This window comes from Sarcophilus harrisii, chromosome 1 (genome assembly GCF_902635505.1).
Source record: "Sarcophilus harrisii chromosome 1, mSarHar1.11, whole genome shotgun sequence".
Classification (NCBI taxonomy): domain Eukaryota; kingdom Metazoa; phylum Chordata; class Mammalia; order Dasyuromorphia; family Dasyuridae; genus Sarcophilus; species Sarcophilus harrisii.
In genome coordinates, this window is record NC_045426.1 from 437,649,316 (window position 1) to 437,668,160 (window position 18,845).

The 18,845-nt window shown below is 32.6% G+C and overlaps 1 protein-coding gene across 2 annotated transcripts in view; it reads right to left on the reverse strand.

Moving 5' to 3' along the window:
• ZBTB10 (zinc finger and BTB domain containing 10) overlaps positions 1 to 18,845 on the reverse strand; it is a 44,028-nt gene that overhangs the window by 13,134 nt on the left and 12,049 nt on the right. For both annotated transcript variants that reach the window (XM_031946230.1, XM_023495955.2), the window contains exon 3: positions 2,633 to 2,731. In XM_031946230.1, coding sequence (XP_031802090.1) covers positions 2,633 to 2,731 — 99 coding nt within the window. The remainder of the gene's footprint in view (positions 1 to 2,632; positions 2,732 to 18,845) is intronic.

Sequence of the window (18,845 nt, forward strand, 5' to 3'; positions counted from 1 at the left end):
AAACTTACTGTGATAAAACAGTATTAGTTAAAATAAAAATAATAATAAACAGTAATTGTAACTGAAGATTAAAGCTAATGAAAGAAAATCCCTTTGTTACCTGTAAGATTTGATATAAAATTCAAGAAATGGTGGTGAGATGAGGGGAAAAAATACTTAAGCAATTAGATATAAGTAAAATTATCAGTATTTTCTAGAAGCAATACTGTGGTTTCCTTAAGAGAATCCCAAAGACACAATATAAAACAAGTTCTTAAGGAAATTTCAAAAACTGTTGGAAGTATCTCTCATGACCAAAACCTCCCTCAAAATAAAGAGAGCTGCCAAAATTGGGACTTGTCCAAGTCCTCTTAAAATTTCAGAGTCCATTTCAAAGGATTTGGAGAAAATGCTGAGATATATAGATATAGATATTTCCATATCATATAGATATGGAAGTCCCTTCCAAGAGAGATGTCAAACTCAAGAATGAAATTCTACCATCAAAAAATACAATCCCAATTAAGAAAAATATTATGTTCCTTCTTTATTTACAAGAAGAATGATCTTTGGACTGGGAAGGATATAATAAAAATGTCTCGAGTTAAAACCTAAGCTAAATGAGGTCAAACCTAGATGCCTTCAATGAATTTAACAACTCTCCAGGCCCAAACTCCATTCTAGCATACTGGGTGATGAAGAGGGGGGAAGGAGAAAGGGAACAAACAAACTGGTAGATAGACTACTGAAATGCAAGGATCTTTTTCTCAAAGTATGTTAAGGAACACTAGAATAAGCCAGTTTTAGAAAATATATACGGTTCAATTTGAAAGAGAAAGAGATGGGGAGGAGGGAGAAAGAAAAAAGAAAAGGGAAAGGAAAATGAGCCAACACATATGCCAATGATTATAGAGAGAGTCTGTGGATATTTAGAAAAGTTAAAAGTTATAAGTGCTAACACAGCTTCATCAAGAGGTACTTAATTAGTTAAGGGTCCAACAGAATTCTACATGTTAAAATAACAAAAGAAATGACCTTTTAAAGAATGTTAATCAAGTGTAAATAACTAATAATTTTCCCCCTGACAGATATCAGTATGTACCAGGTGGTCAAAAAAGCACTTTGACCAACAATTTTACTTCCAATTTTGCTCCTGTATGTAGCCCTAGAGGAAATCACTATCCCTGCCTCCCCTCCCTAACACTACTACAAAACTTCTATCGATATTCAAGAAATTCCAAGTACCCTGGAACAGCTGGAACCTCTATGACATATAGTATTATTGGCATGATCTAGTGGAAAGATTTCCACCAGAATGGAACTCCTCTAAAAGTAAGCAGAGAGCAATGATTTATCAAATTATGCACGAGAGCTATCCTATCAGATTCTTGTTCTGCCTTAAATTTCCTCCTTGGTTTTGAAAATAAAATAAAATAAGCATATAACTACTTCCACTACCAATCCTTCACAGGGTTATAAGTACTACAAAGAGATGGTACATGTAAATTGCTTTAGAACACTTAGTCAAAAAGCTTCTAAGCAAAAAAAAAAAAAAAAAAAAAAAAAAAAAAAAAAAGTCCCCAAAACAGGAACTACTATAAAGGAATAACCCTAATTGTAAGATGGCTCACAATTCTCAAAGTCAGCAGAGCACAAGGCATGATCATGACAGGTCTTACACCCAGATGAAAAGGATTCTATTTTGGACCTTACAATGGACTATATGGCAACTAATGGTGCTTATTCCAGTTGAAAGACTTTCATCAATAGGTGTTCATCACCAAGTAATGAATTTTTTGGCCAGAACAACTCTGGAAGAACTTGGAGTGTAAAGTCATATCACAACAGGTTGTAAAAAGCAACTTGGAAACTTATGCATATATCCTGCTCTATTAAAGCACTATAGTGCTTTATCATAGCATAGAGTTGACCTCTTGGTTCCTGAAGGGTGAGTTTGGCAAGCTCTAGGCAAGTGCTTTCTAAGCTAAAAATATATATTATGTCTTCTACTATCTGAAGTTCAAGGAGTTACATTAGAAGTTTTTACTCAGAATTTATTTTATTATACTAATGAAATTAGAAAAGCTGTATTTAAATACAATTTTTTTTTCTGGTATGATTGAAAAATTACTCCTGTCTAATCTACTTCTAGTTCATCTCTTTCAAAAACAATTTCTATAAAGTATTTCATTATAGTACAGTACTGCCTTTGCACAAAGCTTTTTTCTTATAAATCTGCATAACTACCAAAAACTGTTCTGGACACCTCATTGGATTTCAATGATTTAACACTGGTTGAGTCACCCTAACTTCTAGACAACATTTGATAAATCACTGACTCTGTAAACAAAATTACCTGCATCTAAAACAGCACAAAATTCAGAATGCTTTTAAATATTCAGAGAAATTAAATTGCTAAATATAACAGTGACTCTATATAGTAAAATATTATATGACCACCTGCAAATATAGTTATAGTTATAAGGATGACTAGGATTATAAAGGTAAAAAAAAAAAAAAAGCAAACATATCACAGATCAGAGACATATCCAAGTTATTTAATCTCCCTTCCTCTCTGATCTATATGATTCTTATCTTTCAAATTCTCTTCAAAATTCATCTTCAAAATATTCCATCAGCACCTAGTACCTACCAGCATCACCTCCGTCTTGACTTGAGTTAGCTTCAGCCAGCAAACCTGAATTCATGTTTCTATCACAGTCAGGCCCTGAAAGTAGAGCACCATCCAAATCTGTAAAGAACATATAGAATATACTATTATTCACAAAATTCACAAAATCTATTATACTCAACACTTTGGAAAGCAACAGGATGGGAGAAGGACCTTGCTGAGGAAGGAAGATTGACATAAATTGAACAATCAATGCCTAAAGACTTATTAAACTCATAGATTGACTGCAACTGGTGTTGACAGGAGAGGTGGATCAGAAGAGTTTATGGATATTACAAAGTCAAAACTGAGCATTATTAGAAGCAATGTATTTTGAACCATGGAAACACACATGACTGTAGGTTGCATTACTATGTATGGCTGAAAAGGTAGATTAGTTTTGAAAGCTAGGCAAAATTGAGAATTACAGAGGCAGCAAGTATTGAAATGTTTAAAACAAAATTCAAAGAAAAAAGAAAAAAATTGAAATTCTTTTAAGGAACTTGGATATGAAAAATTCTAATTCATAACCTTACACAAGAAACTCAGGGACTTCTTCTGGAAGGGACTGTTAAAGCTAAATGTTATTTTATAAGGGAATGTTCCCTAAGTGGAGCAGTGGGAATAAGAATGTAATAAAACATTTATAATATTACCTAATGTGGACTAGACACTGGGTGGTTTTTTTTTTTTGTTTTGTTTTACTTTAACAAATCTCAACATGATTCACAAAGCAATGTACATTAAAATTTTAAAAAGAAAAACTCAAAACATCTCATTTGATCCTTAAATCAACCCTATAAAGTAGGTGCTATTATTATCCTCATTTAACCTTTGAAGAAACTGAGGCAGAGGTTAAATGACTCATCCAGGGCATACAGCTAAATGTTTCAGGCCACCTTTGAACTCAAGGTCTTACTCATTCCAGATATAGTATCCACTGTGCCACCAGCTGCCTCTGGTAGACAAATGTAGTTCTAAGATTTTAGATGTTTAGAGGAAACAGAGGGAAGGAATAGAGAAACAGTTTAACAAATATCTATTAATTAAAGTCTGCATACTATAAATTGCTCATTCTGTGATGATAGAAATTTATTTTTCAAAGATAAAAAACTCAAATTGCTATTTTACAAATACTTAACTAGTAATTGACCCTAAGACTTGTGGTCATATTAAGGCCTGGGTAGAATACAATTAAGTCTTTCAATTCTAAAGATTATAGGCTACTTTTGGTTGATCTTCAGACTTTATGAATAAAATCTATTTCCTTGGGATTGAAGTGCTTAATTATATTCTATTAAAGAGATGGGAAGTTAAGGGTGACAAAAGAAAAAAGGGAAAGGAAAAAGTAAGAGCAATATGCCTATTCGCTTAAAATTTTTTTATTTGCTTAAATGTTTAATAATTTGCTTAAAATAAATTTGCTTAAATGTTAAATAATTTGCTTAAATGTAAATAATTTGCTTAAATGTTAAATAATTATTTGCTTAAAATGTTTAGTTTTTTCAATGACTAATGTATTATATATATATATATCACTACAATTAAACTACAATTAAACTATTTTATAATATGAATTATATAATGTATTAATAATTTATTAATATATCACTGTAACGGCTATACATTTATTTTACTTGGTCTTTCATCTATCCTAATCTCCAAGACTGAATATAACAAAGACAACAACTACCCATCTTATGGACAGTATAAAATCCATAAATTAACTTGTTTATTCTCCTAATTGTTGAAAATGGTGAATCCAATAAAATGTTTATTACAAGCATGGCATTGTTTAATAACGGGTCCGATTCTTGCTTTAATATAACTGTAGAAAAGATTACAGGAAGTTTCAAAGAAACTGTAGAAAGAAAACCAAAATATATTCTAAAGATGCTTAGGGGTATGAGAATTAAATTTATCCTTTATTATCATATATTTCCTTTGTATCATAAGCTATTTCAAAACATTGTACCTCATCTTTCTCCACTCCAGTACATACAACACTCAGCTCTCAGAATGATCTTCCTAAAAGTCTAGGTTTGTCCACATCAACACCTTCCCTAGTTCTATCTTACATTTTATTCACTCCTATTTTACACTTGGTTAGTGACACTAGCTTGTTCTTCATTATTTAAGATATTCATCTCCTGACTCCCAGGCATTTTTATTGGCTGCCCCAAATGCCTGGTATCCTCTCATCTCTGCTTTTCTAATCCCATGCTAAAATCTCACTTTCTACAAAAAGTCTTTCCTATTTTTCCTTAAAATGCTAGTATCTTCCCTGACAATTAAGTCCTATTGATTCTGTGTATACAGTCAATTTCCAGCACTTGAGTCTTAACTTTAAAGCAAGCATTCTTGTGATTTTTATAAGTCACTGTTTTCACTTTTACTTTGGCAACTTCCAGAGTTCAAAGCTATGCACAGTAGAAGAGAGGGAGAAAAAAGGCTCATGTTTGTGGAGCTGCTGGTACCCCATTAGGCATATTCATTTAGTCTTGTTTACCCCACTGTGCATTTACTGCATATTTTCATTATTTGCTTTTAAAACTCAAGTTTTGGGGACAGCTAGGTGGCACAATGGATAGAGCACCAGCCCTGAAGTCAGTAGGACCTGAGTTCATGTCTGGCATCAGACACTTAACACTTCCTAGCTATGTGACCCTGAGCAAATCACTTAACCTCAAGTGCCTCAGCAAAAAAAAACAAAAAACAAAAAGAAAACAAACAAACAAAAAAAAAAACGTAAAGGAAAAATAGCAGTAACTGTTGACAATATAAAACACTTGGGAGTTTATCCAAGTAGTCTATCCAAAAAAATAACATTGTAATTATGACTCCAAACAGTGCAAGTTCTTTGAGCCTTAAGCCCAAAGGTGCAAAGTCAGTGATGTGGCTTAATAAGAAATAAACATGTTAGATAAACTGGAATGTCTTTAGTCACTGTAGGCCCATGAGTTTGGAATCAAGTCATAATTTGGTGTATCTGCAAAAAAGAGTCAAGTATAAAGTATGAAATGAATTTAATTGAGATCTTAGCACAATTTATCTCAAGGGACACAATTCTAGAGAATTACTAGCAAGAAAAAATGTTTTGCATGTTGCCAGTTTTATTTTATGTACTGGATTTTATGGGTGATTTCATGATTACTGTGTTAGGCAATAAAGAATTGAATGCATAAAAGTATTTTCAACAACATTGAACCCAAAACTCCTACTTCCCTTAAGTTCAATGTAACAATATTTAAGTTTTTGACCTTCATGTAATTTTCTATTAATATTAATTAAATTTATATATTATATATATATAAATAAATATAAATATAAATTAAAATTAATAACTCAAGAAAGTTGAGGATTGACTCAGGGATTTGACATGGGGTTGGGATGGGATGGGGGTACATAGACAACTATAATTTAAGGAATTAAAAGAGGGCAAAGGAGATATACTAAGCACTCTAGGATAGAGAATACTCATGGCCTGCAAAAGTCCAGTAGATTGGAAACAGATTAAAAATGTCGGTTGGAAATGTTAAAATAAAATAAAAATACCTTATGACATAGATAATGTTAATTTGAGGTTTTCTGAAGTAATAAATAGCTCTGACATAGCTGTTCTAGGAAAACCTAACTTTTAGCTAGGGAGTAGAGGGGCTAGAAGAGAATAGAAAACTTTATAGGATTCACAATGTCTCAAAGAGGTTCCCAAGAATAACCTTGAAAATAGAGCTGGAGCTCTAGAAGCCTTGAGTGTGAAATCCAGATCCACCAATTATTATCTACTTTTATCAAATGAAATAATAGCTGTGAATTGCTTTTGAAAACCTTAAAATGTCACATAAATGAGCTATATTACCACCTGTATAAACTTGAGGGAAATCATTGACTCCCTGAATTCTTTGTACACTGAGAGTATTGAACTAATCAACCCCTTTTAAAGCTCCCTTCCAGTTCTAAATCTATGATCTTATAATTGATAGTAAGGAAAAGAGGGATTATATTCTAGACATGAAAAGACCATACCTGAAGGCAGCCATACCCAAAGGCAACCACTTCCCATTTTTTTTTTTGAAAACATGGCCTTATGATCCAATTATCATTAAGATCATAGGATTTAAGCTGAAAGGGAGTTTCAAAATCTTTTTGTGTAAGATATGGAGAAATGAAATCAAGATTCAAACCTTGGTACTGCAGTTCAAAACCTACTGCTCTACCACTGACTCTTGACCTGCCAGTAGATTGGACAGATTAAAATGTCAGTTGAAAATGTTAAATAAAATAAAAATACCATATGACATACATAATGTCATTCTTCAGATGTCAGGATCCTTCTTAAAAATATATTAGCCAGAAAACAACATATCCTAGATCTACCAGAACAGACAATATATCCTAAAATTTAATCACATCATATTGATCTGACAGGCAATTAAACCACTAAGACTTTTCCTAGTGGTCAAATTTGTAAAGATAATTTATCTATTATTTCCCACTGAGTCATCTGCAAGGCTGATTAAGCATGCTTTCTATTCTGTCATGCAAATCACAAACCAAAATTAAAGAGTTTTTGTGACAACTCCCCCTCCTCCACTATCAGCAAGACTCAGAACCCTTAATCAGCTCTCTTGGGTGATTCTATTTACATGGCCATCTAATGGTATTTATTAAACAGTTTATGTTTCAGTACATTTACCATATGAATTACCAAATACTTTGTTATGATCAAGATATAAAACATGTAAATCATAGCAGTACTAAATATCTGAAATATAGTATTTCTTTTGATCTCAATATTTTGAGGTAATATTACCATTTTAATGGGGAAACTAAAGCTGAAAGACTGATTTGTTTATTATAATATTTTAATATTAATTGTAAAAAGTGCTCAGCACCTGTAAAAAAATATGATACCTAGTGCCATATAAATGCTTATTACATTCTCTTCTCTGCCCCTCTTCCCACAACCAGAATGTAATGTAATGTAATGTAGCTCATCTCACAAGTGATATTAAAACGCAGGTCCAATGCTTTCCACTATACCACTGTGCTACGTAATACATTGCTCTCATCTGGAAATCTATCCAGCTTCTCAAGAAGCTCAGGTTCATTCTGAAGGAATAAATTCATGATAAACTTCTACTTTAAATTGCTGCATCATTAATAACAGACATGGGTTCAAATTCTGATGTGTGATCTTGCTAGTTATACCCTCCACTAGATTTCAGTTTCTGCAGTTATTTCTAAGAGACAAGTCTTTAGGTGAACTCTAGTTCTAGATCTATGATCCTATGAACAACCACATGTTTAGCAGAGAAGTATCCGTACTAATCATGTCAAGCAGCAACAATGATACTGTCTCAATTCAAATTCTATCTATATGTTAATCAAAAAAAAAAAAAAAAAAGTTCTCAGAACTTAAAACCCAAAGGCAAATTCAGATGGCTTTTCAGCAGAGAGAGATAAAGTTTTTTTTTTTTTTTTGGGGGGGGGGAGGTAGGAGGAGAAATATCATTGATTTTACTAAGTCCTAGATTTCCTAATGATTTAAAAAATTGGGAGTTGGGAATCTTCTGGTACAATGAAAAAAAAAAAAAAAAAACCACTGGGCTCTAATTTCTGGGGGTTCAAACCTCAAGACATCTTACTTGTGGGACCTTGGGCAAATCACTAATCACTAATCAGTAAAGTGGAGAGGTTGAATTAGATTGGTCCTTAGTTCGAACTGTCCAAGTCAGTTGAATGGTTTGCATATATTAGTAAGATGCAAATTCTACAAACTATAGTTATTTTTCTGAGACAATATAGTCTCGTTGAAATGTACAAATATTTGAGTGTAAACTAAATAAGCATATATAAACTAAACAAATGGACAATCCCCACAATTTTTCACAAATACTATTAATTACGGAATATTTTGTCCTAAATGTAGTATTTTGGCAAGACAAGGGTGGATGGGGTGGTTTAAGTTCAATGTCAAAGAAATACAGAATTTAGTTTTAACCATATTTATCCCACCACAATACATTGAGGTTAGTAATTCTAACAAAAGGTAGAATTTGCAAAGTGTAAGCCAATACTTAGTATCCCCAGCAGATAGCCAATCCTGTCTGTATACAGTAAGCTTCTTTTTAAAAACTAAAATCTTGATCAAAGTTGGAGACAAGTAAACATGGTATAGGACTGAACTGGCAGTCCCAGTCCACACTTGGCTACTTGATATATGTGCGACTTGTCTAGTGTTTTACAAGAGTGATAATCCCAACCTATCCCACAAGACTGAGGGAAGGATTACAGTTAAGACACAAAGGAAAGAGCTTAAAAAATTGTTATATATTATAGAAATTGATCTATATTACTACTACATAATTTCGAATCCTAACAATTCACCTAAAATTTACAACTCCCTAAATACTATTTTAGGTAAAGACTACAAAAAGCAGTAAAACTAAACTATCGTTGTCAACAAGTTCAGTCTCAACTAACCCCCATGAATACCAATACTGCTAAGTCTCTAATACAGCACTTCTGCATTTATAAAATCATAAATTCATTTCAGATTCAAACACACTGATGCATCTAACAGAAGTGATTAGGTAACCAATCATTCACCTAACAAAGGAGTGATATTTGGGTTGTGTTTTTTTAAAAACTGCTGTTGATTAGATGCTCCAACTTGACATAAGAATGAAAGGATAAACAGTATCCAATATAAAACCTGTTTTTATGATATAATCTTCAAGTGATGGAAAATGAAGGTAGAGATAATAATACATCTACTGGACATTTATAAATGACCATAGATATAAAGCTGAAAAAAAGCCTTTTAGGTCATCAAGTTCAACTTTTCTCATTTTATAGATGAGAAAATGAAAATAGCTGGCAAGTGACTGAGGCAGAATACAAACTCAGGTTTAAGAGTTTGCAGGGCAGAATGCAAACCCTAGCACTATCAGCAAATAGCCACTAGCTATTTGAGAAGGGATATTTCTACTTCCCATGAGGACTTTAATTCCACTTCTCTAGATGCTAGTGCATCTCCAAGTTGATTCCTTACTAGGAAGGAAAATCCAAATCTCTAAAAATTTTCTTCTATAAAGAAATCATCAACAAACTAAACATCCAAAACAACAAAAACCAAAAACAAAACCCAAAAAACAAAAATACCTCAGAACAATGCCCAACTTCACCTCCCAGCAAAACATCAAAATATAAATCCTGAATAAAATTAACAAAAACTAAAAACAAACAAACAAACAAAAATACTCCAAATGAATAAGCAAAAAGCTATGAAGTAGCATAAAACAAAACCAAAAAAAGCCACTAGCTAACAACTTGATTAAAAAAAGTTACCAATAGCAAAAATAAGTTAATAATCCAAGAGTCAGAATGAAAAGTTAGGCAGAAAGAAATCAGTGAAATGATCATACAAAGAAAATTAGTAAACAAAAATTAAATACCAAAATAGAGATCTTAAAAAAATTCAAGGCAAAACCCAAAAACAATGGATTTATAAATAAAAGCCAGGTTTTTTTTTTAAACCTTATAATCAGTACCAAATGAAAAAAGATAATTTTACAACCAATAAAGAATTAAGATAAATTTATTTAAAAGTTTATGCCAACAAAACTTAAATTACTTATTAAAAGAATGGGAAATAGTTGTACTATTAGTCCTACTCAAATTTCTATGACACAAATATGAACTTGGTACTTAAGCCGAAAACAGACAACTAAAAACTAATAAACATCCCAATAGAAGCCAAATTTTTAAATAAGGATAGTCACAAAAGATTACACACACACACACACGTGTGTGTGTGTGTGTATACTGTGACCAGACTAGATTTATATATACCATCTCAGTAACTAGCTGATTTTTAGACAAACTATGAATATTAAAAAATAGTCATATCAATAGATATAGAAAAAACTTCTGACAATATATAGCACTCATTCCAGTTAAAAACACTAGAATACAAGAAAACAGTAAAAGTACAACTTATTAATTAGGTATTTAGGTTAAAACCACAAGTCAGTATTATCAGTGACAATAAGCTATACATATGCCCTTTCCAATACGATCAGTGTAGATCTAGGATGTCCGGTTTCACCATTACTATTCAATATAATGCTAGAAATGCTAGCTGTAACAATAAGAAATGTAAAGAATAAGCATACTAAAAGTAAATACAAACATCACTTTTTCTGCATGAGATGATAATTTTGGCAAAGTTGAAGGATAGAATATAAAGCCACATAAATCATAATACAACTACTACCATATGAATACAATTACAAAATACTCTTTACACACATGCAGATCAAAATAATTGGATTAGTATTATTGTTCAATGATATGAATATCCAATATTAGTAAAAATGACATTATCTAAATTAATTTACTTATTCAGTGCCACAGAAACCAAAACCATCAAAAAAATTACTTGACAAAACTAGAAAATTCACATAAAAAACAGATCAAAAATCTTAAAGAGGGGAGCATGGAAGAAGGAAAGAGGCCTTTCAAAGCATCACATCTCATACTATACTATTACTAGTAGTAATTATCAAAACAATCTGGCAATACAAGAAAAATCAACGGAACAGATTAGGCACACAATGTACAGAGGCAAACAACTAATATAGCCTAATAAGGTCTGATAATCCAAAGATCCCAGTTTCTAAGGCAAAAGCTTATTCGATAAAAACTGTTGGGAAAACTAGGAAACAGTCTGGCAGAAAGGTTTAGAACTTCCCATTATTTTTTATATGAACATAAAGGGTAACATTATAATCAAATTAGAAAAGCATAGAAGAAATTACCTGTCACATTTATGGATAAGGAGAGTTCATAACCAAAAATGTTAGAGCGGCTCACAGGCTAGGTAAGATAGACAACCTCAAGTAAAATTCAAAAGCTTGTACATAAGCAAAACCAAATTCATTATGTTATAAGAGGAAAACTGGCAGAAAATTTCTCCGAGTTCTCATTTCTAAGATATTTAGAAAACTGATAAAAAACAGGTAACATGTATATAAAACTATGGTGTAGTTAAAAAGAGATTTTCTTTGGACATGATAATTTAAAAAGGCTTTCTTTTTTCTCCTAATATTTAACAACCTTTCTAAAGCAAAAATATAAAAGTAAGAGGACCATCTCAGCCTATCTTAAGGCAGAAAAAGGATCAGGGAAAATAAAAACGAAACACAGCAGTCCTGATTTCAGCAGTCCAGAAATCAAAATATGCCTTGAAGAGGTGACGAACAGTTAATTTTCATATTAAAATACAAGTATCTTGGTTTTCATTTTAATGAACCTATTTAGTGAATTTAAAGAGACACCAGGAAGCAATGTCAGAGAAGAAAAGAAAAAGATAAAACTGGAATCCAAAACATTTTAAGTGCATTTCATAGTTTTACCCAGGTTCTAGCCTCCACATAGCCTATGCTATTACGTTTGTGGACCTTCTATAAAATAAAATACTCTCATTAGTCTCAGATTATTCTCCTTCAAAACTAAGGGGGGGGGGGGGAGAGAGAAATCAATTTATCTGTTATTTTCAATTGTGGCTTTTACATAGAAAAATTTACTGCTACCACTTTTTGCCCACGCAAAAATACAATCTATTATCTCAGTGTTATTCATATCATAAAGATTTTCAAACTGTTGAAATTTCATATTGGATATATTATACTGAACACTTAATGATTATAGAAATAATGGAGTGTTTGGGTTAATGATTGTAAATGTGACCACATTTACAGTCTAACTATACCAAATATTTTCCACTCTTAAAAAAGAGTTTAGAAAGTGGGTTAAGTTACACCAGCTGTATACAAAGGACCAGAGCCTCAGCAGAGGCCAGGATGGTAAATTTGAATTTTTATCTCTCTAAGCAGTTAACAAGGATGCTTTATCTTTAAAGACACCCTTTCACAGTAAGCTAAGTGAAACCAAGATTTTTCACTGCTTAAGGAGACTTATTAAGCATCATTTTATTATCTACCATGTCAGGGTAGATTTTTTTAAATGAATTGTTGAAACAATTATTTTGTTTAAAGTGTGGCTTAAGTGCTTTTTATTTTTTTAAAATTATATAGGAATATGAATTATAATTATTTTTGCCAATACATTTATAACCATAAAATAACAGTATACACTGAAAATGCATATCCATGTTTTTCTGTGACACATAAAACCATCTTAAAAATTTTTTTTTTCTGGTGATACTATAAGACTAAGAATTAGGGAATATCGTAAATCTTCAAGATTTAAAACTGACAAAAGGCATAGAGAAATGGTTAGTGAGTTTAAATGAGCTGTAACATTACCAACAATGTTTAGCAGGTAAGAAATACTAAGTATCATACAGGAAATCTATGATCAGAAAAAGATGATCCCACTCAGATGAACCGTGAGACAACAGTTGAATAAAAGTCCTGCAGAGAAGAACCATGTTGGCTAAGAGAAGAGAGGTAACAATCACAAGGTGTGGGAAAGGGTTGAGTTATATACAACTGTAGAGAAAAACCATAGCTACAAAATATGTGTCCACTTGGCTTAATTTGGAAGCTGGTGACTGATTCACTATATCTACAGGCTTTTTTAAGTAAATTACTTTCTCCATAGTTCCTATCTTACAGGTACAGAGCTGTGTTATTTTGATCTTAGTGCAGATAATTTCAGAGGGGAACAAAACACATAGGATTTATTTAACTTAAGCATGAAGAAATGTCACCATATTTAAGAATTACTTGTTCATTATTTTCTAAATTTTGCTTTAACCTTTTTTAACATTCACCCCAAAATGGCAAAATCTAAACATAAAATTCTTTCCCTACTCAGATTAAATTTTCTTCTCTCAGCCCAACTATGTCAACGCTCAGGAAAGGATATATATTTTCCTCAGTAACTCGGCAACATTTTATATTCCAGACTACTATATCCCCCATGAAGGTAGTCTCTCCATTCTCCCACTCACCCCATATGTGTTTATATAGATCACCCTAAAATAGAATCTAGTACAGAGTAGCCACTTTAAATGCCTTTTTATTCATTTATTCCTACAAATGGGCTCTTGGTAAGGCTCACTTAAAAACACTAATAAAAAAAAAATCTAATTACATCTAGCCCTAGAGTACAAAGACTCCTTGGTGAATAAATTAATATTTAGGTAAGGTTTACAAACTTTACATAAGCGAAGTATTGTTGGTATTATTTACAGATGAGGAGGAAAAAAGATCAAAACTATCCCAAAGCTAATATAAAAGGTAGAATTTGAATTTAATTCCAAGTCGAGTTTATTCCACTACTACAAAGAGCTGTCAACACAGGAACACAAACAGTCCTGAGGCAGTCTGCTTCAAGCAGCAAATCGATAAAGTCCCCAAGCCTACCTAGCCTCCAGCTATTCTCTCCACACAGTCAGAGCTATTATTTCAGTGTGGAAGAAAAATACAGTCAACAAGCATCTATTAAATATTTTCCAAGTGCCAAATGCAATATAACAAGCAATGAAAATGACAGAAAAAAAAATCAAAACATTCCTATCCTTGAGGAGCTTCACATAGAATAGGTATGAATGCAAAGTAGCCTTAAAAAAGCAAGGCCTCAGTACCTGTGGATCAGGAAAGGCTTCCTGTAAGGGGTGGCGTATGAGCTAGGAAAGATAGGAATCCTAAAGGGGGTGGGAGGGGGAGAGAGGATAAGGAAAGAGGATTTCAGGCATTGAGATAATAGCAAGTGGAACAGTACTGACAGCTAGGTAGCTCAGTCTATGGATTGTTGGACTTGAATCAGGAACATCTGAATTTAATCTGCCTGAGATGCTATAACCCTGCCTGACAAGTTCTCTCTCTCAGCTTCCTCATTCTGTAAAATGAGGATAACAGCAGCATCTATCAACCAGGAATGCGATGAAGGATCAAATGAGATGGTGTTTGCAATCCATAGAAATGCTGTTATTTATTGTTGCTGGATTGTACAGTGCAAAAGGGAAGTAATATACAAGAAAGGAAAGACAGGAAAGGGTAAATTGAGAACTTTAAATGCCAAACACAGGAGTTTATTTGAACTTAGAGTAGTAAAAGGGAACCATTGAATTTTATTGGTCATATCTTTGCTTTAAACACTTTGGTAAGACTGGAAAGGTAAAATGAATTGTGGAAAAGCCTTGAGAGAAGGAAATTAGATAAGGGAATATAATGCTATAATTTAGGCAAAAGTTACATTTAGATGTAGAATAACACAAATTAAAGTTATATCAAGTCCACTAATGACTTATTTAATCAAGGCATAAACACAAATAACTTAACCAAAACAAATATTCTAGCCAATCTGATAGGTCCAAACGGGAAAGTCTTTTGAGGATGTGTTCAGCAATGGATTATTTGTCTTATGTGTTCTTTATCAAACAGTACCAGGTGACACTTTCTGGTCTTCAGAAACTCAAAAGATGTTCTTTATTAAGGGAAAAAGGATCCACAATGTTGAAATGAGACTTCATCAAATTAAATATAATCAAAGAACAATGCAGAATTTAATTTTAAAAATTCAAGTCAACTTTGAATTAGGTAGTTTCTTTAATCTTTCTAAACAAGGTAGCCATCAAGCCAATTATATGTATTCATTACCACTTACAGCAAGCAGGCAACATAGAACTTATGTATCAGTCAGCTTCCTGATGTGTTTCAGGTAAGGCTTTCTCTAGCTTGACTCTTGGCTCAGGCCCAAATCTCAGCTCCTCTTCTAGGCCATCTCACATCAATGCTCCCAAGCAAAATTGATAGCTTGGGGCTAATGGCACAAATGTGGTAAAGGAAGATTTTTTTTTTTTAAAGTAGAGAAAATGAGGAGGAATAAAAAGGGTAGGTGACCATGAGAGCATGTCCTGTGCCTAAAGACAAGACTGATAGGTTAGTGTGGCTGATAAAATAGCTCTGAAGGAATTTCAAAAATGTTTTAAGTGGCTACTTGAAGGACAACACTTTTTGGTGTATTTCTAACATGTCCTGTTATGAGAAAAAAATTAATATTAATTTTATGATCCCAATCCATGTTTTAAAAATGCTCTAAAGCATCACTGTTAAGTCATTTCAATCATATGGGACAATTCATGACTCCATTTTGGGGTTTTCTTGGCATTTTCTTTTCTAGCTCACTTTACAGATGAGGCAATGAGGCAAATTGGGTTAAGTGACTTGCCCAGAATCACAAAGCTAGTTAAGTGTCCAAGTCTGGATTTGAACTCAGGAAGAGTCTTTCTGACCACAAGCCCAGTGTTGTAACTACTGTGCCACCTACATGATCCAAGGTACTATTACTCTAATCATATTTTTACTCCACTGTTAAAATCTTGTACATTAAGGATTCTATCAAGCAGAGAGAAAGGAGTGTATATAACCCAGCCACATGGAACTTTTGGGGTAAAGTCAGTCAGGAAATGAAATGTTATTTCTAAGAGCAGGTAGCAAGCCAATTTGATTTGGAGATAGTGAGTATGAAGAACACACCAAAGAAAATTAACCAATGAAGTAATTTAAATGTCAGAAAAGGATTTCCTATTTCTCCAAGGAAAAAAAAGGAGTCCCAAAATGTTGTAACAAGGTTATTCTGTTTTTCAGGAATACTGATTCACTTAGGAAACATAGTTTGGAAAATGAAGAGCCTGTAGAAAAGGAAACCAATTAGGTTATTGCAAATATCCTGGCTAAAAGATATGGGAGCCTGAACTGTAACAGAGGATAAGGGAGTGGAGAGATGTGACAGATACTGCAGAGAAGTTTAAAACTGTAGGAATAAATATGAAAATTAAAGAAAAGGAAATGAGCCAAACAATATAAGATTGTGAACTTGCATGTGAATGGAGAGATCTTGGTATAGTAAATGGTAAATTCAATGCTATATAAAGTTAAACTTGACCACCAATTCAAACCAAAGTTTTGAGACAAATACTTAATAATTAGCACCTACCTTCATCAAATAAAAAAAAAAAGTGCTGAACAATGCTGATGAAATAGCAATTAAAAACAAAACAAAACAAAACAGTATGTTTCTGCTTTCTGTATACCTGATATATGCAACTGTTAATATTTGCTATAGAGTTTAGATTATTAATCTATTTAGATTATTATTTAAATGGATTAACAAGCTTTAGCTAAATGGGAGGAGAGAACATTTTATTAAGAATCTATTATGTGCCAGTTTCTGTGCTACAAAGTATTTTACACATTTTTTATTTGATGAAGGTAGGTGCTAATTATGCCCATTTTACAGTTGGGCAAGAGGCCTTGCCCAAGATCATCAATCTAATATGTAGCTGAGATCAGATATAGGTCTTTCAATAATAGGTCCAGGGCTCTATCCACTATTTCTCCACTCTCTTTACCAAGGTGGAAGGGGAAGGGGAAGAGACCTATGTAACTACATTAACCAATTTTTAGAGTAGTAAAACATAACAAAGATCAATTAAACACAGTTTACTCTAGTAAAAAACCATACTCCTAGAGACATTCTCTTGCCTCAACAAGTACACTATGAGATTGAGGTAGGCAGCAGTTTAATCACTAGCTCTGTCCCACCCTCTCTAACATATCTAGCCACAGAAGACTGAGGAATGGGGAGGGCGTGGCAAAGCCTCACCAAGATAATTTCAATTCTGTCTAATGCAGCTTCCCTTTTTTAAAAAAATTTTCTTAATTTATTGATTTAATTTTTAAAACTGAGTTCCAAAATCTCCTTAATGTTTCCCATATTCATCAAGAAGGCAGTGATAACTATACATCGTGAAATGTTGCACTTCAAAAGGATGAAAAAATTTATATACATATAGACCACCCAAACAATATTGCTGTTACTGTATACAACAATTACCTGCGTCTCCTCACTTTATTCCCCAACTGATGGGCATCCCCCTCAATTTACAATTCTTTCCCATCACAAAAAGAGCTGCTACACCTGCATCTTTGATTTCCTTCACAAGCTAATTGTACAATAATTCAGAGTCTGATTCTTTTTGTACAGCAAAATAATGTTTTGGTCATGTATACTTATTGTGTATCTAAGTTATATTTTAATATATTTAACATCTACTGGTCATCCTGCCATTTAGGGGAGGGGGTGGGGGGGGTAAGAGGTGAAAAATTGGAACAAGAGGTTTGGCAATTGTTAATGCTGTAAAGTTACCCATGTATATATCCTGTAAATTAAAGGCTATTAAATAAAAAAAAAAAAAAAAAAGAAAAAAAAAAAAAAAGAGCTGCTATAAATATTTTTGTACATAGTTATTTTTTCCTTTTTATTTTATCTTTTTAGTGATATTGCTGGGTCAAAAAGTAAACACAACTTTATAGCTCTTTGGCATAGTTCCAAAACATTCTTAAGAATGGTTATACCAATTCACAATTCCAGTAACAGTGCATCAGTGTCCCCATTTTTACACATTTCCTCCATCGTGTCTTTTTCCTTTTTTCTACCATGTTTGCCCATCTGATGGATGTGAGGTGGTTATCTCAAGAGTTGTTTTAATTTGCATTTTTCTAATCAATAGTGATAGGACACTTTTTAATATAATTCTAGATAGCTTTGTACCATTTTTACTTTACAAATACTTATTTGTCCACTAAAATCCCTTTAAAATAACTTTACAAAAATTCTATTTCTCAAAGTTTTAAAATAATAAACCCCCCTTTTTCATTAACCTAAGAGTAATGTATATACTGTAGAGGTAGAGCTTAATCTAAAAATGTTCACCTCTACTTGTAATAAGTGAAAAAATTTAAGAGCAGTTTAAAGAAAACCAATATGTAAAAGTAAAATTCCAAATCTTCCAATTTCTATATCAATAATTCATCTGTAATTGTTCTCTCAAATATATCAAGGTAGATTTTAACTATAATTAGGAAATTTTAGAATTCCAAAAAAATCCAGTCTTTAAATAGAAAGACACTTAAAACTTTTCTATTTTTAATGCCTATAATTATCCTTAGTTCTAGAAGGGACCTCCCCCCCCCCAAAAAAAAAAAATACAACCTCCTCAAAGTATTTTTCCCCCCTGGTTGTTAGCACCTACAGAGATAAAAAGAGTAGCAAATTCACCAATTTGTGTATCTATTAAAAGGATAAAGCTCATAAACAGAATAAAGTCTCATTTGGAAGCCAAATGCTGGTCAGATCATGTCTGAAATGCTATATT